This window comes from Hoplias malabaricus, chromosome 4, assembly GCF_029633855.1.
Source record: "Hoplias malabaricus isolate fHopMal1 chromosome 4, fHopMal1.hap1, whole genome shotgun sequence".
Lineage (NCBI taxonomy): Eukaryota > Metazoa > Chordata > Actinopteri > Characiformes > Erythrinidae > Hoplias > Hoplias malabaricus.
This window is the reverse complement of record NC_089803.1, coordinates 66642517-66664436: the sequence shown is the minus strand read 5'-3', so window position 1 is coordinate 66664436 and position 21920 is coordinate 66642517. Positions and strand designations below refer to the sequence as shown.

At 41.9% G+C, this 21920-nt stretch overlaps 2 protein-coding genes across 2 annotated transcripts in view; one reads left to right on the top strand and one right to left on the bottom strand.

The window, feature by feature from the left end:
- The window catches only part of cacna2d4a (calcium channel, voltage-dependent, alpha 2/delta subunit 4a), a 95223-nt gene that overhangs the window by 37392 nt on the left and 35911 nt on the right, over positions 1 to 21920 (bottom strand). The gene's annotated exons all lie outside the window — the stretch shown is intronic.
- Positions 2454 to 20500, top strand: lrtm2a (leucine-rich repeats and transmembrane domains 2a). The gene is made up of 3 exons (XM_066668493.1): positions 2454 to 2570; positions 15808 to 16404; positions 19602 to 20500. Exons 1-3 carry the CDS (start codon positions 2510 to 2512, stop codon positions 20057 to 20059), a joined length of 1116 nt encoding a protein of 371 aa, XP_066524590.1. The 5' UTR covers positions 2454 to 2509; the 3' UTR covers positions 20060 to 20500.

Genomic DNA, 21920 nt, shown 5'->3' with positions numbered 1-21920 from the left:
ATAGTACTGAAAAATATACATTCATTCATTCACTGTCTGCAACCACTTATGCGATTCAGGGTTGCAGTGGGTCTGGAGCCTACCCGGAATCATTGAGCACAAGGTGGGAAACTGAACAAAGCATAACCTAAAAATCAATTAATTTGAAAATGGAACCTGAGAAGAACTTATTCATCACTGCTTTTGTTCCATCAAGAAAAAGCATTACAAAAGTATGTTCATCTATTTGTTCCATTAATGGGGATAATATTGTATCCAAGAATACACGTGGGTGTTGGTTTACATGATATAAAAACGTAATGGCTAGGAGAGCGATCGTGAGCATAGTGTATTAATACTTTTTAATTGTTTTGATTACAATGATCATCTAAAATATGTTTAATACTTTAATACAGTTAAAAATAAACTGACAAAAGAAAGTTCAAATGTTGAATTACAATTATACCTTACACAAAAATGCTTTAAAACTTATTTGTAGAGCTCATATTTAAAATAAATGGGTCAAACAATAATTTAGTAAAAATGTTTATTTTGCATGAATACCTTGATCAAATGACAAAATAGAGTCTTTTTCTTGTTATGTGATGCACACAACACAACATGGCTTGTAGTTGGTAGTTAGTATAGCAATGACATAGGTCCTCTAATCTGTCTTTCAATATGTCAGTCTTTAGAGCATGCTTTAAATGACTCAGAATCTGTTTTCTATCTGTAACACACACACGTTTCAAGCTGAAAGCGACTTTCAGTCCTTGTGAAGTGGTGAGATGGCAGTTGATAAGATACACACACATCTATTATTCACACAAGCTAAAGAAACGAGGGACTACTTCTGATCAAGTGAAACCAACATGGACCCCGGTGGCAGGCTTTAAAACACTCAGAATGCATACTGTTTAAGAGCTCATACCCAGTTACATAATTTCCTGTTAGGTCATAGTTGCAGGGACTGAAAGAAAATAATATCAACAACATGCCAATAATATCTGAATCAGCAGAAGTGTTTAAAAGGCATGAGGAATTTACTTAAAGGTAGTATTGCTATAAGGCGGCACGGTGGCGCAGCAGGTAGTGTCGCAGTCACACAGCTCCAGGTACCGATTCCCGCTCCGGGTGACTGTCTGTGAGCAGTGTGGTGTGTTCTCTCTGTGTCTGTGTGGGTTTCCTCCGGGTGCTCCGGTTTCCTCCCACAGTCCAAAAACACACGTTGGTAGGTGGATTGGCGACTCAAAAGTGTCCGTAGGGGTGAGTGTGTGAGTGAATGTGTGTGTGTCAGTGTTGCCCTGTGAAGGACTGGCGCCCCCTCCAGGGTGTATTCCCGCCTTGAGCCCAATGATTCCAGGTAGGCTCTGGACCCACCGCGACCCTGAATTGGATAAGGGTTACAGATAATGAATCTAGTATGAATGAATCTAGTATTGCTATACTAGGCTTATTTTCATACAGTTTTGCCAAGCATAATTAGAAAGAGCAGTGATGTAAAACCCACATTAATAACAAAGACAGTGAAGATGATAATTGATGTTGTCTTAGATGTTGCCCAGTTTACTTTTACTTGACTGTTTTGACATAAAACACTTTCCACGTTTAAGACTTACTCCCAGTGTTGGCGAGTGGATTTCGGCTGAATGATAATGATCCTGGGAAGGCATTACATCTGGGATATCGCCTCACACAACACATGAATAGGGCTGAAGTGATTTTTAACTTGAAGCATCATCTAATATCTGTATTATTATTTCAACAGAAACAATTTGCCTGTCATTAAAATATTATTTATCATAAACTTTAGCCAACAAAAATTTCAATTGTGTGGCTCTCTAAGCCTTGCCGCTGGCCCTGCACTGAGCCGACTCAGGGCTTTTCTTTGAGCTCCAGCTCCTGACTTAAAACGCTGGCTTCTTCCATGGCTTCCACTGGGGAGTTGGTGAAGGATTAGATTGTACTGTTATGTAAACCTGACTTTTTAAAGCAGTTGTCGTGCCTCCGTCCTGGATGCCTCATATGGTACACATTTTCTACATTTTTTTCTGCTCCGTTAAACACAATTCTAACTGGGTAATCTTTCATTAGCTTGATACAGTGGGAAACCCTCAAAAATGTGCCGCGAATGGGGAGTTGATGCTGCTGATCTAGCTACAGAACACCTCATTGCATGAATATCTCTCTCTTTTTTATCCATTTTACAAGGAATCCCACTCAAATGCCAGGTTTAGAAAGCTGATTTGCGTAAGTGTTTGCAATGGCCTCTTCACAAAACCGATTAAAAAGAAATCCAGTCCTCATTGAAACACACAAAAAACTGATCCAAATCCAAAACGATGTGTTATAGCAAAATGAAGACCCTCTTTTTGCCACCCTCTTTCTTTCAGACTCTATCACTGCTCGCTGACTTTCTGGCCTGTGCCAGTGAAAGTTGGCGTAGAAGCAGACAGATGCCTAGCTGGGTCTAAGGTGGGCGACCGCAGGCGCAGACGAGACGCAGCAGCAGAGAGGCACGCGCGCAGCCATGCGGCTCCTTATCGGGCCTGTGGTGAGCCACTGTGGGAGGAGCATTCGCAGTAGCCCCGGTGAGTCAATCACACAGCTATCCACCTGCCACGTGGCCCTAATGAAGGAGGCAAGGAGAGATAAGGCTTCTCGGTTGGTCTAGAGTGGGCAATGCAAGGCTGGTAGAGGTCTGCCTTTTTTTTAAAAACAGAGCATATAACACACCCACATATATAAACGCTTAGGATTAACTGTCAGCTTTTGGCTCTTTGATGAGATCCAGTGGGCTTCCTCCACATATGGTCTCAACTAGGGCCATTTTCACTCACTTTCAATGCTTGTCTTTGCTTCCTTTCCCTTCCTTATATAAGTGGCTTACTTTAGATCTCAGCTCCTGAGGAATAACTGGTGTATAAGGGTCTTGTCTTGAGATTAGATACATGTAGGGTGGTCTCTGACTTAGGAGCTGTGTTTAAATACAGAAATATATGATTAAAGACATGCAATTTTATATTCTATGACATGTCTGAGGATAAATAGCATGCTCTTGCTTTAACAAGGAAATAATTGGCTTTCACTTTGCTCTCTTTCACTTACACTCATTATGCCCATTAGACACACACAGAAACACACACACACACACGGCTGCAACTGTTGCTCTGAGTGACACAATGACATCTGTCTATGTGTATGTGTAGATGAATCAATGCTTATGAGTCGCTGAAATGATCATGTTAGAAAGCATAGATGGCAGGCATCTCTTCTGGATGATCTGGATCTGGATGGATGGCATTACCATCCCAGATGCTGAAATCGCTCTTCACTGTGTCAAACCCAGAGAAAAGGATGGACAGAGAGTGGATCTCTGACAGCATGTCAGCATAGTAAAGCAGTGCAACTGAACACAGAGAAAAGTCAGAAAGTCGGAAAGCATCTTCAACTTGAATATTTCAAGATGCTGTCTTTATTTTTAATCACAACAGCTTTCATCCAAACTAAATCCTCTACCATGGCATGCATGCACACACACACACACACATCCAACAATTTCCAAAAGGAGCAGAAATTACCAGCTGACACAGAGACAGATGGAGCAGAGAGGCCTGTGTTAATATGTGCCTGATTAAAAAGCTGAAGAGGCCCAGGCAGGGAGTCTATTCTGCACTTCAGATTTAATGCCCAGCAACACAAGTTCTACACACCGGCAGCCTGTCTGGTGGACAGGAGAGTGGCTATTGTGCTCAGGGTGATATTATGAAAGCTCATAAGGTCTTGATTGACTGCTAGCAGGGACATGTTACGATTTAAAAGACGACATGATGAAGTGGGCTAAAGCATTCATTAAATTATTATATATAACGGTACTATTTATTCAAAAGAAATACTCAGGTTATTCCAGGTAGGCTCTGGACCCACCGCGACCCTGAAGTGGTCCCAGACAATGAATGAACTAATGTTTGACAATACTCAGGCTTCAAATGTAATAAGAACAGGAAAATTGACCAGGCAAACTGACTGTATGCTACAGATACAGGCAACCGATGAATATTAATTTACATCTAGGATGACAGTGACCTGTATGTTGACAGAAATTGATTAATAACTTCTGGCCTAGAAACTTAAATGGGCTTTGGATCCCCAACCTAATGTAAAACACTCCTGCTAGGAAACTGGACAGGCTCTCGAAATAATATGAGACCCCAGAATGTTCTGTGAGCTTACACAACACGCTATGTGCCAACACAACCTCCAGCTATTTGCAGAATCCACTGGTTTTAATCTTGAATTAATGTGACTTTACGGGTGACGGAGACTAGGGAAGACGGCTTCAGAATTAAACAGCATCCTGGAGAGCAGCTTTCATTTGGCCTCTGTAGTTTCCCTGGGCTTGAAAGCCTTTGGGAAAACCCACTGATAGCCAGCCAAAAGAGCGTGCTCAGTTCAAAAACAACAAATGTCTGCAACAAAGTCAGCACCATTAAAGATTTAAAGGAGTGCTCCGGCGTGTTTTTTTTTTTTTTTTTGGTCCTTCATACCTTCTCTTTAAACTCAGTATTCCATAATCATATCATAAACATATACACATATGCTTCTCATGACTAGAGATGGGCTGATTAGTGTTCTGAGAGTTGATCAGATCAGTCTGTGTCTTTTAATTCGATTGGCTGTTTTTGGGTTTTGAGGGTGGGGCCAGTATGCAGAGCAACTAAACTAACACAAAGGCACCAGATAGAGTTTAAATCAGTTTGGTGAAATTTAAGCAGTCTCGCAGCTTTAAGATTACGACACTGTGAAGCTGAGAATTCCACATGGTGTCTACAAACATCTGGACATATTGAGTATTTTCTACCTCCCACTCCCACAACCCCCATCTATTATTGAGTGGAAATGCTCAGCTAGCTCCGAAACCCTTCCTGATACTGTTCTCCATTTCATGAAATGCGTTATGATTTTCTATTCCCTTTAAATCCCTTCTTTCTTGTGAGATAAAAAGGCTGTTTTGTTGAATATTGTATGCTAGTGAGGGCGGTGTTGAATGTAAATCTATACTGCTGATGAATCTCAATCTCTGACGGGCTGACTGCTTTGATTTCTGTGAGCGTTTCCATAGAAATATTGATAAACTCATTGTCAGGACATATCAGGATGACTCTGAGCAATTTTCACTTACAGTCTGCAGGGCATAGTGTTCTTCACAATAAGGGTGTGTGTATATAAGAAAGAGCATGTGTGAGAGTGAACCGAACCGTCTTAAAGAGGAGACCAGAACATCACACTTGGCCCCAGCTCAATACGGTACAGAAAAATACTGAAGAATGTATGCTACCCTCAAACCCCACTGTGATGATGAGCGTATGAAAGGGTGCAGAGCATTTTTGTCATTCATAAGCCTATAAACAAAGGTATTCTAACACCAGTAACCTGATTTAACACCACAGAGTATATGATCTTTCTGAGTGTAGGGAGGATCAGCATGACATCATTTGTGCAGTGCACACAGTTTTAAAAATCTACTAAGATTATCATGTGCTGTAGTTAAAAAAAGCTGAAGCTGGCTTCTTATTTATCAGTTTGTACTCTGAATTCTCCTTTCCACCTTAAATGTTGCAGCAGTCACATTCTGGTCCCTTGTAACTGTTGCAAAGTTTAAGGAGGACACTAGGATGTCTTTTGAGATAAATAAAATGATTAAGAATTGTGTTAACTTTTCAGCATATTCAACTTATCAAAGCATTTCTGTAAAACAGGTCGCATTTGGCCATGAAAACATTAGAGAAGTCGGGTGCTAATGCTGGATGATTAGTACTGGATCACAAACTCCTTAACTACAGAGGTGTTCCATCACTACAGTGAACACAATGCCATTACAGTGCAATGCTGGGGGGATTTGGTGCTGTTCTAGCCCACACTTGGCATTAGGCATAAACTCCTAAGTTTATAGGATAAACTCCTATGCAGCTTAAATATAGGGCATATTGGGCTACATTCTCTAGCCAAGCTTTTTCATTAACAAAAGATTAGGTAGGATTCAGTATTTTTGCTCCTAGGCTCCCCCTACAGTTGCAGAGTGTAATTCCTACCCACATCCAAAATACACAAAGTGCAGTTTCTGCCTTGCTGTGCCAGAAGTAGTAACAATAGAGGCACTATTTTTTTGTATTACAGATCAGTGAAGCATCGCAATAATTTTGAAGCTGCAATTAACACTACCTAGTGCTCCTTTAGTATTAGACAAACTGCTTAATCAAAGAACTGTTGGTCTGTGTTATTATCTGCTGTCCACAACTCAAGTAGCAGGTAGTGTCGCTGTCATACTGCTGCAGGGTCCTGGGGCTGGGGTTGTGGGCTCGTACCCCAAGTGACTGTCAGTGAAGAGTTTGGTGTGTTCTCCCTGCGTCTATGTGGGATTCCTCCGGGTGACTGTCTGTGAGGAGTGTGGTGTGTTCTCCCTGTGTCTGTGTGGGTTTCCTCCAGGTGACTGTCTGTGAAGGGTTTGGTGTGTTCTCCCTGCGTCCGCGTGGGTTTCCTCCGGGTGACTGTCTGTGAGGAGTGTGGTGTGTTTTCCCTGTGTCTGTGCGGGTTTCCTCCGGGTGACTGTCTGTGAAGGGTTTGGTGTGTTCTCCCTGCGTCCACGTGGGTTTCCTCCGGGTGACTGTCTGTGAGGAGTGTGGTGTGTTCTCCCTGTGTCTGTGTGGGTTTCCTCCGGGTGACTGTCTGTGAGGAGTGTGGTGTGTTTTCCCTGTGTCTGTGCGGGTTTCCTCCGGGTGACTGTCTGTGAGGAGTGTGGTGTGTTCTCCCTGTGTTTGTGTGGGTTTCCTCCGGGTGACTGTCTGTGAAGAGTGTGGTGTGTACTCCCTGTGTCTGTGTGAGTTTCCTCTGGGTGACAGTCTGTGAAGAGTGTGGTGTGTACTCCCTGTGTCTGTGTGGGTTTCCTCCGGGTGACTGTCTGTGAGGAGTGTGATGTGTTCTCCCTGTGTCTGTGTGGGTTTCCACTGTGTGCTCTGGTTCATTCCCACGGTCCAAAAACACACAGTTAGTAGTTGGATTGGTGACTCAAAAGTGTCAATAGGTGAGAGTGTGTAAGTGAATGTATGAGTGTGTGTTGCCCTGTGAAGTACTGGTGCCCCCTCCAGAGTGTGTTCCCGCCTTGCGCCCAGTGATTCCGTGTAGGCTCCGGATCCACCCAGACACTGAACTGGTTATAGTGCTTATAGACAATGAATGAATGAATGAATTGTGAAATATGTATCTGAATTTATCATATTATAAAAATACTTCAGAAGTAACACAGATAGCCATTAAACTAAAGCTGACTAGCGTACTATAGAAGTAATTGTTTTTAAGACACAGGGATTGGACAAAAAATAGAGCAAGAGAAATATAAGTGACCTTCCACAGGCACAGAATCTCATATGGTTCTCTGCTTTAGTGCAATATGGCGACACACGCACACATACACACACACACGCTTTGAAATAGAGGACGTATTAAGCCAAGGGGCAAGTAGCAGCCTCACATCACTGTTTGTTATTCATGGCTTCGTTTAGAGATCATAATCACAGGAAGATGCTGCCGGGTAATATCAACACTGCCAATGTGTCCTCTTTAAAAAGCCTCTAGATAGAGGCTGTGGGATCCTTAGAACTAGGCCAGCGAGAGGGTTATTCTGCCCTCAAAACATGGACACACAGTGTGTCCTCAGTCACACCAAGTGGTACCCCTGAAAAGAGGTCATCTCAAACATGGAGGAGCTAGAGGAGCACTACTCCCCCTTTAAAGGGTTGTAAGTACAAAAAGCTGCTATGACAGGAAAGGTGAGCCCCTTTCCTACGCACTGCCTGAGAAATGGATCTGCTCAGTGAATCAACACCTCAGGCTGCCATGATTAGTCCATTTTCATACGTATAAGACGATGCACCTGAATCTATACTAGAGGCATGTGTGCACCTGCGATATAAATGTACATAAATCCACACCCATGAATTTACATTGTATAACACTGTATAATTAACATACAGATTACAACATGACAGCCATCTGCAGGCGGTACAGATGCTGCTGCTGCTTCCACAGGGAAAATGCAAAACCAATTACAGTTAAAAATTAAACGGTTGGTCAAAATTAGATCAGATAACGGTAAATGTAGGAGTAACATCTGATGTAGGTATCAGAGACGTCGCTACTCCTGGAACCACTATCAAAGTTAAACAGTTTCACAAGTTCTACAGAACAATACAATATACAGTACCGTGCATAATTCTGTGTATTCTGAGATTATTATTTTTTTCATAATTTCTCTGTTCGATAAGCATGGTGCTTTTATAAAATATTTGCATATAACTGCAGTATAAAAACATAATTGCAGTAACTATGAAAGTGTGGTGAGTGTGGTGTGTTCTCCCTGTGTCTGCGTGGGTTTCCTCCGGGTGACTGTCTGTGAGGAGTGTGGTGTGTTCTATCTGTGACTGCATGGGTTTCCTCCGGGTGACTGTCTGTGAGGACTGTGGTGTGTTCTCCCTGTGTCTGCGTGGGATTCCTCTGGGTGTCTGTCTGTGAGGAGTGTGGTGTGTTCTCTCTGTGTCTGCGTGGGTTTCCTCCGGGTGTCTGTCTGTGAGGAGTGTGGTGTGTTCTCCCTGTGTCTGCGTGGGTTTCCTCCGGGTGACTGTCTGTTAGGAGGTGAGGAGTGTGGTGTGTTCTCTCTGTGTCTGCGTGGGTTTCCGCCAGGTGACTGTCTGTGAGGAGTGTGGTGTGTTCTCCCTGTGTCTGTGTGGGTTTCCTCCGGGTGACTGTCTGTGAGGAGTGTGGTGTGTTCTCCCTGTGTCCGCGTGGGTTTCCTCAGGGTGCTCCATTATCTATAAGTGGTTATAGATAATGAATGAATGAATGAACTCATACTGCTCAGAAAAACAGCTTTTTAAATCTCATTTTCATACACAGTTTCACTGTATATATAGCAAGTCAACAAACAAAATGAGATGTTTTGTAGGAGCCTAATATCACCATGCTCAAAGCCAAACACTGGCTACATACATACATACATAGAACAGCATTGGGTTGTGAAGCAACAGATCTCTGATGTCAGGAGTTATGGAGTCCCATCCTTTACATTGGGGATTTGTGGTAACAACTGATCAGCTCAAATTGTTGTTAAAAAGTGAATATTCACTGTTCTGATATAATTCTAAAACCAGTACACAGTGCCCAGAAGCATGTGTGGCATGTCGTTATTCTGTGCTGAGACAGTGGAAACTTACGGGTCTTGACGTTGTGCTGGTATGAAAGGAATAATTGATTGACGAAGAAAAGCAGTACTGTGTATGTCTCGCCTTACTCCAGGATCAAACTGAAGGGCAAGGCTCAAGTATCGTAGGTGTATTCACGTACACACACACTGAGAAATGCACACGCTCCGTCAGATCACATTACAGTGTAACAGGACTGTGGAATGCGAGCGTGCAAGACCTATGAGCCGACGGGTTACAAGTTTCCCAACATGACAGCGGCATATCAACTGACAGCTAATTATGGAATCTCATAGCTTCATAATCTCTTCCCCACCACACATCATCACAAATCTACAGCAGGCGTCGATAAACCCATCTTTCTTTGAGCTGACTTACAGCACCTCACACACACACACAGATTAGGGATGGGCTAGTCATGCAGGGAAAATATTCAAAAACGTCAAAAATACCCAAAAAGATTTCATTTTTCTGAGGTTTGAAAAGTTAAAAAAGAAAAACCTATGGAAGCTCACAAAAATACAATATTTGCTCAATGTTTTAAGATGTTAAGATATACTTTAAATACATTAGTCCCCACTTAACCATGATTTCACTTTACACAGTTTGTTTCCCGCAGCTAACCGTGGTTCAACATTTTAAATAAAAAATTTCAGAAATAAACAATGACAGATTATAAATTGTGCGTCGTCCTGAGTATAATGATGTATTTATATTACTATGCACTGCTCAGAACATAAATCAACTATGCTGTATGTGCTACTCACATATAGTGGCTGATATATACACCACACTGTGCAAACGTTTTAGACACCTGAAAAAATTAAATATAAAAAGCTATTTATCGGAAAAACCCTAATATTAGAATAAAATACAAACAACTGTTTGTGAATGTGATGGTTTAACACTTTCCCAATCTGTCCTCGTGGCAGTAATATTTGAGGTTATCATACTAACCTAGTTTTACCGGTTAGTAAAAATGTCATCACACACAGCTCCAGGGACTTGGAGGTTGCGGGTTCGATTCCCGCTCCGGGTGACTGTCTGTGAGGAGTGTGGTGTGTTTTCCCTGTGTCTGTGTGGATTTCCTCCGTGTGACTGTCTGTGAGGAGTGTGGTGTGTTTTCCCTGTGTCTGCGTGGATTTCCTCCGTGTGACTGTCTGTGAGGAGTGTGGTGTGTTCTCTCTGTCTCTGCGTGGGTTTCCTCCAGGTGACTGTCTGTGAGGAGTGTGGTTTGTTCTCCCTGTGTCTGCGTGGATTTCCTCTGGGTGACTGTATATGCGGAGTGTGGTGTGTTCTCCCTGTGTCCGGTTAGGTTTCCTCCGGGTGACTGTCTGTGAGGAGTGTGGTGTGTTCTCCCTGTGTCTGCGTGGATTTCCTCCGGGTGACTGTATATGAGGAGTGTGGTGTGTTCTCCCTGTGTCCGCGTAGGTTTCCTCCGGGTGACTGTCTGTGAGGAGTGTGGTGTGTTCTCCCTGTGTCCGCGTGGGTTTCCTCCAGGTGCTCCGGTTTCCTCCCACAGTCCAAAAACACACGTTGGTAGATGGATTTGCAACTAAAAAAAAATTGTCCGTAGGTGTGAATGTGCGAGTGAATGTGTGTGTGTGTGTGTCTGTGTTGCCCTGTGAAGTACTGGCGCCACCTCCAGAGTGTATTCCCGCCTTGCGCCCAATAATTCCAGGTAGGCTCTGGACCCACCGAGGCCATGAACTGGATAAGCGCTTACAGATAATGAATGAATGAATGAATGAATAAATATGTCATTTATGTGAAATCAAGTGTTGATATAATAAATCTAAATGGTCAAGGAGAATATCAGAAACATACTTTGTTTGTTTATTGGATTGATCTATTATCCTCTGGTCAAGCCGAATTCTGTAAATCTCCTCCTAAAGTAGTTTTCTTCTTTTTGGTGCACAGTAACAGGTTATTCTCATGCTAGAGATTATGGTCTAACATATAATATTTTAACATGATTTTAAACATGATGGTGGTTTTATTTTACAAATATTTCCACAGATACTGACTAAACCACAAGCTCAGAATTGGAGGATATTTCTCACAAACTCAATACAGCAACAAAATATAGTAGTGCTAAAAAGAGTGTCACCACATTAAAATAACAGCCATTAGAATAACATTCTCTGTTCTTTGAAGCAGAACCAATCATAACGTCCAGGACTACTAGCTTTGTTAGGATTTGAACTTGCAATCTTCTAAAAATAGAACTTAACCTTCAACAGAGACATCTCCTTTTAATTAAAGTTATGTAATGACTAATAGTGACGTATTTTTTATGATAGGGAAAATTGAGACATCAGCATCCTCTAACCAAAAACACACAAACTTGCATACCCACCAGGATCTGAATTTTAAATATTACATATTGGGAAGAGTACACATATATACACACACATACATTTCTAGTTTTTACTATTCCAAAAACCAGGGCCAATGCAGAGAGCGTAATGTCAGCACTTTCTCTGCAGACCAAAGTTTCTCTACAGAACAACTGCTGCTGAAGGCATGTTGCTTCTGAGTTACATCAGAACCCCACATTCAACACACACACACTCACACACATGCAGACACTATGCAATCCCATTTAAGTTTAATCAGCCCTATTCTACTTTGTGAGTCATGTCTGTGTGAGGGGCTCAGTTGGCCCTGATCTGAGACAGCCCCAGAGAATTAAAGCTGCTTTAGAGCCCTTCAACTCAAACTCTCCCCCCCAACTTAGTTCTCATTGTAAGCAAGAGAGGAGTGTGTTAATGTAAGGCTTAGAATGGCACAGTGTATCAGCTCACACATACCTCTCACAGTTCTTATGTAACACACACACACACACATTACATATATATATATATATATATATATATATATATATATATATATACAAACTGGATTCCAAAAAAGTTCGGACACTAAACAAATTGTGAATAAAAACTGAATGCAATGATGTGGAGATGCCAACATCAGAATAGAACACAAATCACAGATCAAAAGTTTAAACTGAGAGAATGTATCATTTTAAGGGAAAACTATGTTGTTTCAAAATTTCATGGCGTCAACAAATCCCCAAAAAGTTGGGACAAGGCCATTTTTTACCACTGTGTGGCATCCCCCCTTCTTCTTACAACACTCAACAGACGTCTGGGGACAGAGGAGACCAGTTTCTCAAGTTTAGAAATAGGAATGCCTTCACATTCATGTCTAATACAGGCCTCTAACTGTTCAATCGTCTTGGGCCTTCTTTGTCGCACCTTCCTCTTTATGATGCGCCAAATGTTCTCTATAGGTGAAAGATCTGGACTGCAGGCTGCCATTTCAGTACCCGGATCCTTCTCCTACGTAGCCATGATGTTGTGATTGCTGCAGAATGTGGTCTGGCATTATCTTGTTGAAAAATGCAGGGTCTTCCCTGAAAGAGATGACGTCTAGATGGGAGCATATGTTGTTCTAGAACCTGAACACAGTTCTCTGCATTAATGGTGCCTTTCCAGACATGCAAGCTGCCCATGCCACAAGCACTCATGCAACCCCATACCATCAGTGATGCAGGCTTCTGAACGGAGCGTCGATAACAACTTGGGTTATCCTTGTCCTCTCTGGTCCGAATGACATGGCGTCCTAGTGTTCCATAAAGAACTTCAAATCGTGACTCAACTGACCACAGAACAGTCTTCTATTTTGCCACACTCCATTTTAAAAGACCCCTGGCCCAGTGCAAACGTCTGAGCTTGTGGAGCTTGCTTAGAAATGGCTTCCTCTTTGCACTGTAGAGTTTCAGCTGGCAACGGTGGATGGCACGGTGGATTGTGTTCACTGACAATGCTTTCTGGAAGTATTCCTGACAGTGTTTCTGTTATTTCCTTGACAGTGGCATTCCTGTTTGAGGTGCAGTGACGTTTAAGGGCCCGGAGATCACGAACATCCAGTAGAGTTTTATGGCCTTGACCCTTACGCACAGCAATTGTTCCAGATTCTCTGAGACTTTTGATGATGTTATGCACGGTTGATGATGATAACTTAAAAATCTTTGCTATTTTACGCTGGGTAACACCATTCTGGTATCGCTGCACTATCTTTCTGCGCAACAATGGTGGAATTGGTGATCCTCTTACCATCTTGGCTTCAGAGAGACACTAACACTCTGAGAAGCTCTTTTTATACCCAATCATGTTGTCAATTGACCTAATTAGTGTTAATTGGTCTTCCAGCTGTTCATTATATGCTCAATTTCCTTTTTCCAGCCACGTATTGCTACTTGTTCCAACTTTTTTGGGATTTGTTGACACTGTGAAATTTTGAATCAACATATTTTTCCTTTAAAATGTTACATTTACTCAGATTAAACTTTTGATCTGTCATCTATGTTCTATTACGAATAAAATATTGACATTTGCCATCTCCACATCATTACATTCAGTTTTTATTCACAATTTGTTTAGTGTCCCAACTTTTTTGGAATCCGGTTTGTACACAGAAATTACCACACTACAGAGAGGAAATCCCAAAATATGACCACTGTCTATTACTATGAGGGCTGAGTCAATAGATCCTTTTAGTTTACCATTTTAGCTAACTGTGTTACTGGGAAAGGGACAGACCATTAAAACCTGTCAAACTCTTTACAGAAGTCTGTGGGATTCAACATGCTTTCAAATCCCTGGTGATTCCACTGCATCACCCAAGAGCTTTCTTCTCTCTGGCTGGGTAGGACTGCTGTCATGATTACATTGTGTAATTAACATCTCTTGATTTTAATCATGTGACTCTGAGAAGAAGCTTTTTAAAGATAATGTTCTAACTGATCTACACCTTACACATTCTGTTTTATTCCTTTAGTACAAACACAAACAATGAATAATGGTTATTGGATTTAACCTCACCAGTCATGCATTTTGTTCAATGCTACTGACAACAGCTTGGATAAATAAAATATATTTCCCATTGACCTCAGGGCAGATGAAAATAGAAAGCCTCAAATGCTACTTACATGCTACTACCATGTCAGTGTCAGTGCTGTGCTCAGAAAGAGCCACCAGCCAAATAATCTTTGATCCGCCTTGGCCCTGTTGTGGTACCTTTTGTTGATGGACAGGTAAGAAGGGACTGATAAACTCTGCAGCAGCAAATGGGAATTTGTCTATTACCATAAGAGAGAGCATACAGAGAGCAATACAATACAATATAACAGGTGTATCAGATAAAATGGAAGGTAAACATTATTTTGTATTATCTTTAGGAAAAAAAACAGAGTAAAAGCAAGCCCTGCCACATGGTACATACATTAATATGTCTTCATTCACCTCTGTGAATATGTCCTTCAGTGTAGCTGTAGAGCAGTGCTGTGGGAATGCCAGGCGGCTAAAGGCTGTCCATCACCCGGACACTGCACTGGCCTTGGCTGACTTTGGCTTCTCTCATTAATAATCTATGTCAGTTCTGGCTGGGCTTCCAAATGTCCGTTTTCACCACTGCAGGTCAGAGCTGCTGCACTGACAGCTCAAACCTTCCTTCAGGCTTTAAAACACACACACACACACACACTGTCTACTCTAGGCTTTAATCTAGCTAATGCTCTGCTCACTTTGGTAGGTCTGACAGACATGAAATAGCAGGAACAGCATGTATAGTGGTGTAACGGCTTAACAACATCATGTCCATTCATGTCTGGCCTGCCATTTGTCAATCAAACTCAGGGAAGAACAAGATCTAACTCATTATTTTACATGTAGGAGCTTAATATTCAACGATGACAATTCAACCACAAAACAAGTTCATACCAAATCTTACTCTTAAAAATAAAGGTGCTACAAAGTGTCCTTTGAGTGATGCCATAGGAGAACCACTTTTGGTTTCATAAAAAACATTTTTCATAAGAACTTTTAAACTGGTAAAGACACTACACATCAAGTGAAGGTTCTTTAAACCTTTAAAAAGTTACAATAACATATCTCTTCATTGTTCTTTACAGAAACAAAAATTATTGTTCTACGGATTCGCTCAATTAACCCTTTGGAACACAGTATTCAAAAATGTATGTGTATCTTTTAAGGACAAACAAACAAACAAAAAAGATTTGATTCCCAAATAGCAATGGATGTTCTGATCAAACGTGGCACATCTGCACTTCTCCTGTGGCCAAAATTTGGCATTGAAAGGCAGAGCTGACTCAAGGTGAGTCTGGCTGACTCAACTCAGCCACAGTTCCACCTCATTTGGGCCAGATATCCGGTGTGTTGTGGAAAAGCGTGATGTAATGCAAGTAAAGCTCTACTCCTGACATTTGGACACGTCTGGCCCACACAACACTTGTCAGTGCAGTAACAGAATTGTGTCTGCTATTTGGGTTATTCAGTCTTCAGTTTAGCTACCAAAGAGTGTCATTCCTACCTCTCCAAGATATTCCATGAAGAATGACCTGAACATTTTGAATTTCATGTGTCCATAAAAAGTCATTTTGAAAGTCTAATGGAACTGTGATTAGTTCATGCCTGACTACAGTAAACACTGTAAAGAGTACATTAAAGTAACTACTATACTTTTGTGTTTTGTTTCTCCGTCTCAGCGCTGCTCTGTGTTTTCTATCTGCTGGTCATGCAGCTGCAGCCCTCCTCTGGCTGCCCGTCTGTGTGCGTGTGCAGCGTATCTGAGGCTGAATGCAGTGGCCGTGGTCTGGTGGCGCTGCCCCCCCTGTCTTCACTTCCATCTGCTACGCGCACACTCCTCCTGCCTAACAACCGCCTTTCCTCGCTGCCTGCCGCCGCCTTTGCCAACCTCAGCTCCCTCCAAAGGCTGGACCTGTCCAACAACTACCTGGATAACTTGCCAGCCGGCTTGTTTGCTGACTTGACCAACCTGAGCGACCTCAGCTTGAGAAACAACAGCCTGACAGCACTGGACCGTGACCTCCTGCAAGGCCTGGGGAGCCTGCGGAGGCTGGATTTGTCCCTGAACGGCCTTGCTGCTGTGCCGCTTGGCCTGCTGGACCAACAGCAGGGTCTGACGTGGCTGTCTCTGGCTGGGAACAGGCTGCAGGCACTAGAGAGAGCCGCCTTTGAGCCGCTGGTTAACCTACAGCACCTGGAGTTGGGCTCTAATCCGTGGGAGTGCGACTGCAACCTGCGTGACTTTAAGCACTGGATGGAATGGTTAATCTACCGAGGTGAGAACTAAAGACAAGTCAGAGTGAAAGGCTTTTTAAATAGTCGTGTCATCTTAAAAAATCTAGTAGTAAATCAGATGAGAGAAGTCTATGCTCCACCAGACGGCAATGAAGTGTCTGAGTTAAGTTTTGGTGTCTTAAGCTTATGCAGCGATCCATTTTAATTCAGCTGTAGGAATTTCTGAGTTCCACGTTTGATATTTTAATTGGAGTGCTCCCACAAGTGGTATTTGCTACTTAGAAAGTCAGGAGAGCTTCACCAATGCAGATTTCAGAATCCAAGATGGCTGCCTGCATAAAACCAGTGTGTAAAAGCAGTAGATATATACAGTTTATTAGTGCTTTTCTCTATTGTGTGTCATTAAATTAGTTATACATGCATTACTGTCCACCTGCTCTATGTGGATGTGTTTCCATTGTGTTTGGATGCACAAAATATCACATGATAAGCTGGTATCATCTGGTATTCTTAACAGTGCTAACCAGGAACAAGCTTACCATGGAAATATGGGGCATACTGTTTACTGAATGTTTAACCGAAACACAGTCAGCTCAAGCATGACAACATTCCCAGCTCTGACATCCAACTTATGAAGTAAAGTAAATTAATTAGAATGAGGCATGAAAGAAATGAAGCATAGACATAAAATATACTGCTAGTTAAAATGTCTCTTATAGCAAATCAAAGCTAAAGTGCACAAGAAGCATCCTTCAAACACCAAGTTAAAGCTCAATGTACACTCTACTCCTCTTAGGCATTTAGTGAATTTATCCAACCAACACAAATGCATGCACCGTTTGTGGCTTATTTAAATGTTGTGTTGCACTCTCGAGACCCTTCCGTGTGTAGAGCTACCGTTATTGGTCAATAACCTTCTCTGTAAACATTTAATTGGTCAGTCGTCAGTCCTTTGGTTATGTCAGGCAAAGCTCACGTACCTACCCTCATCTACCCCCGAGACGTGTCCTCTTTTTCACCATCTCAGATGTGGTCACCCTAACTATTGGCCAGCACATCACTATTTCTCTGCCAGCTGGAGTTAACCCTAACCCAAAGACTGCTCTTGATGCTGGTGTGAAGGTCTAACTTTGCACACCTGTCTCTGAGCAGAGATTTTTCTAGGTTTTCCTGATCTTAACCTGACCTGTATAATAACTTAATAAACTGATAACATTTGTAACCTATATTTTGTTGTGAGATTTTGGACTTTAACCATAACAAGCAGATAGTAATCAGATATCATATTCAGACTTAGTTTTCTATTTTAGAGACATCTATCTAGCTGTAAAATGTAATAACAACACCTGTTTGATCTCTGGAACTGTTCACATGAGTTGGGATAAACAGTAGTGAATCTAATGAAATCATGCTGAAAGTTTTGCACTTGTGATTCTGGTTTAGTATTAAATTTTCCAAATAATTTGAAGTAGATCATTCATATTTGAAGATTTCTTTGTCATACTTAAATATGTGTAATTCAGAGGTTATGCTAATGTAGCTGAGCAGTATTACAACTTTTCTTTGTACCCTGCTTTTTCTTGTTTATGGCTCATCTAAGTGTTTTTCTTATGGCTTTGTGAAATATTTCTGCTAATAGAGGGAGAGAGGTGATTTTCAGCAGTAGTGTGAGTGTGTGATATGTGCATTAGGCAATATGTCTATAGATGTCATTCTTAAACGTGCGGTTATTTTCTTGTTTCATCCTTCTCTCACATCTTCCGTGCCTTTTAAACCCCTCTTTCTATGGTACAATAATCAAATTTACTACTATTATGTTTTAATCATCTACAGAGGATAAAGCCAGCTGAGAAAGAGCCCTGCCCTAAAGTCCACTCTCTCTGTTACAGCTCAAGGAGATAACTAAGCCCACTGAGAAAGAGAGAATTTTAGTTTATACAAATACAGCAAACAAATGATATAAACACAAGAATACTGTAGTTGCTTTTCATGTTTGAGTTTGTGCTAAACCAAAAAAAAACCCCATGAAATTCAACATTAGTGTAACTTGTAATGTTTTGTAGTTGGAGAATATAACAGATCTCAATCTACAACTCTGTGTCTCTATTAAGAAATACTGCTGATGAGTTGAAGAAAGTATAAAACCAACTGAGAAAGAGCCCAGCAACCACCACCACAAAAAAAAAAAAGTTCTCTGTCAAGTCTTAAGTATTATATTGCCCTCTGGCGGAGCACAAACTCCAGACTTGCCTTTTGTTTTACTTCAGTCAAGAGAAGGAGTGTAAAATAGAAATGCTATTTTGCATATAATTAATTATTGAGAGAGAGAGAGAGAGAGAGAGAGAGAGAAAGAGAGAGAGAGAGAGAGTGCGAGTGAGAAAGAGAACACAGCCCCTTTACAGTGTCTTTCAGAGCTCCTGGTTAAGACCCCAAAACTGCAAGTGTTTTACACACACACGCACGCGCACACACACACACACACACACACACACACACACACACACACACACACACACACACACACACACACACACACTGTATATAACAGAGCAAGATCAGATATAGAAGCACAGAAACACTCAAACACACATTAGCGCAAATGCCTTGAAATATCCTCAGCATTTTTTACTGTCAGCGACTATGTACGAGTGTTATGTGTGTGTGTGTGTGTGTGTGTTTGTTTATTCCACTCCCCTCTTATTCCCCTTTCTTCTTATTTACGTAGGCGAAATGCACTGACACAATCATCTCGCCTTCAAGCCAAACAAATCTTTACGACAGCCAGAGAAAAGAGAGATCTGAGAGAGGGGAAGAAACCTCACATTACACACTGAAAAGCTGTTGAGTCACTCGGCTCCAGTGCACGTTTGTGTTTGTGTATATGTCTAGCAGACCACACACTGGCAGCACTCTACATGTATGTCAGCACCTCCATTACACACCAGCCTCTGCTTTCTCAGACACACACGCACACACACATATCATTATTGAAAGAGCAAACTCTTTTTTAACACAGTTTAAAAACACACCCACTGCCGTTTATGTTGGGTGCACATTTTAATCACGGATGGACAAATACAAATGGGCAGATATGGAGTTATGCTTCTCCTCCAAGCATGTTCAGCTCTCCAATGATGTCAAGTGAGTGGCAGGTTTGTTAGATCCGCACGAGCTGCAATGATAATGGTATTGTTTACTGTGTAGTCTAATTTTAAAAATAACGAAATCTGTCTTGCAGGGGGGTATGTAGACGCCATGGACTGCACCCTCCCCAAAGACCTGAGGGGACGGGACATTCGAAGCGTACCTGTGGAAATGTTCAACTATTGCCTGCAGCTGGAGGATGAGAACGGGGGTTCCTCTGGAGGTACAAAGAGCGGCTCACCCCCATGTGCGCGAGCAACAGCAGCACCAGCCTCTGAGAGCGCAGTGGTGCGGACAGAGACTGAGGCGCCAGACTGTGTGAGGCAGCGATACCGGCCTGTGAGTGTGCGGCGGGCCATCGGCACAGTGGTCATCGCTGGCGTGGTGTGCGGTATTGTGTGCATCATGATGGTGGCGGCCGCTGCTTATGGCTGCATCTATGCCTCGCTAATGGCTAAGTACCAGCGGGAGCTGAAAAAGAGACAGCCACTTATGGGCGATGCAGAGGCGGAAGCTGACCCCGAAGAGAAACAGATTTCATCGGTGGCGTAGAGAAGAGAGGTCAGGGTTCCAAGACTAGTTTGTATGCTGTGGAGTCAAAACTGCACACAGTGAGAAGGAGACAGCATCTTTTACTGAGGCTGACTGAGGCTCGTTACTGTCCAACTTGCGTTCCTCACCACTCTCCCAAAGACTAACTGCAGACATTCTCCTCATGCTAACACTCAGACAAAAAGGACCCTTGCTCTAACGCCTTCGCCCTCTGTCCTTTGATCACAGTCCGTCCCCTCAAACCAGAGGCTCAATCAGCACTTTAAAACTTCATCCCTTCGTCTCAAACCTGGTCTTGGAAGAAGGTTTTCAGAGAGGAAAAAATGGACATCCACTGTTGACTGTTCCTGTGCAGTCCACTCTTTCTGCGATCACAGCTGCATCATCCTTGCCCCTACTCTAAATACTATACCCCATGGAGAATTTGTTTTGGTGGTAACAACATATCATGTTATTAATATCCTCCATGTTATTCAGATAATAATATATTTTCTAAACAACGTGAGGTGACCCCCACTTTCGTGGTCGATCTTTGTGCTTCTGCTTCCATACTCAGTATTGACTTGTGTTTAACAAACCTGTTCCATTCATTCATTCATTATTACTGTATGTATGCTGCTCTCCCAAGTTCATATGTATACGGGAAGCAACATTTGTTTCTCCTGAATCCAGGTGGATAGAGCAGATTTTGTGGAATAACCCGTAGGGTGTGAGTCAAGTCTTGCCGTTTAGCGTGTGTTAGGATCTTGCAATAACCGTCAGAGTGAGCTATTATCCCTAGCTTTAAAGGAACACTAGGTAGTATTTTTACCCTAAAATTTTATATATACACACAATAATAATTGTGATTCTTCACTGAATTTTAAGTATTTTAATGGAGAATAGAGTTTCGGTCCTTGTTACTCCATGTTCAGTACTGCAAAAACTGCACTATAGCCCCACACCCCAGAAGCAAAATTACCACATCTTACCTAGTGTTTCTTTAAGGAATTGTGGCTACAGCAGGGTGGGAAGCCACTTTAGAGCCATTTGCACCTTTCTATCAGGAGCAGACAGAACTGAGTAGTCCTTAAAGAGGACCAAAAATGCTGTTCCACTCTGAATACAGAAATGATAAGAAATGTTGGCCTGATTATGTTTTTCATACCTTAATTATCAATAGATATGTTTGTTTTGTTTGTTTCATCATGGTTTGGAATAGCACTAGCAGAAAGACATGAATCAGTGTGTTGTTTCCTATTTAAAAGTAAAATATACTGCAGAATGAGAATTCAACAATATGTTCTGAACCTAAGTAGAATATATTGTAATACATTTTTAACATGTTATACGTGTGTATGGGTTTGAAATATGTATGAAGAAAAACGGATGGGTAGTGTGCTCAATTTTGTACCTTAGGACCAATTAATATAACCATGTTTAGCCTAATAATAAGGCACCTAATTATTTTTTAGACTATAGGTCCAAGCTTTCTTAAAGATTGCCTTCAAATACCAGTAACTACTTAAAACCACTACAGTAACCTAAAGCATTACATTGTACTTCCTGTTAGGAAACGTAGCTTCTGCTGTAAATTGAGATTAGACAAAGACTGAACGGATTAGACAAATTTAAAACAGATTATTCTTGTCATACGCTCTTGCACTGTGGTCTAAGCTTCCATACATTAGCATCAATCATACTAGAGCGACAGATATATGTGAAGGAAGAGGGGAAGGGAGGGAGGGAGAGGGAGACAGAGAAATATCTCTTTAGCATCTGTCACCTTTTGGTATTCTTCTCCTGGTCTCGCTCTCTCCCTCCCTCCCAACCATTCTGACCTAATTCAGAGATCAGCTCTACACTGTATGGCCAAAGGTTT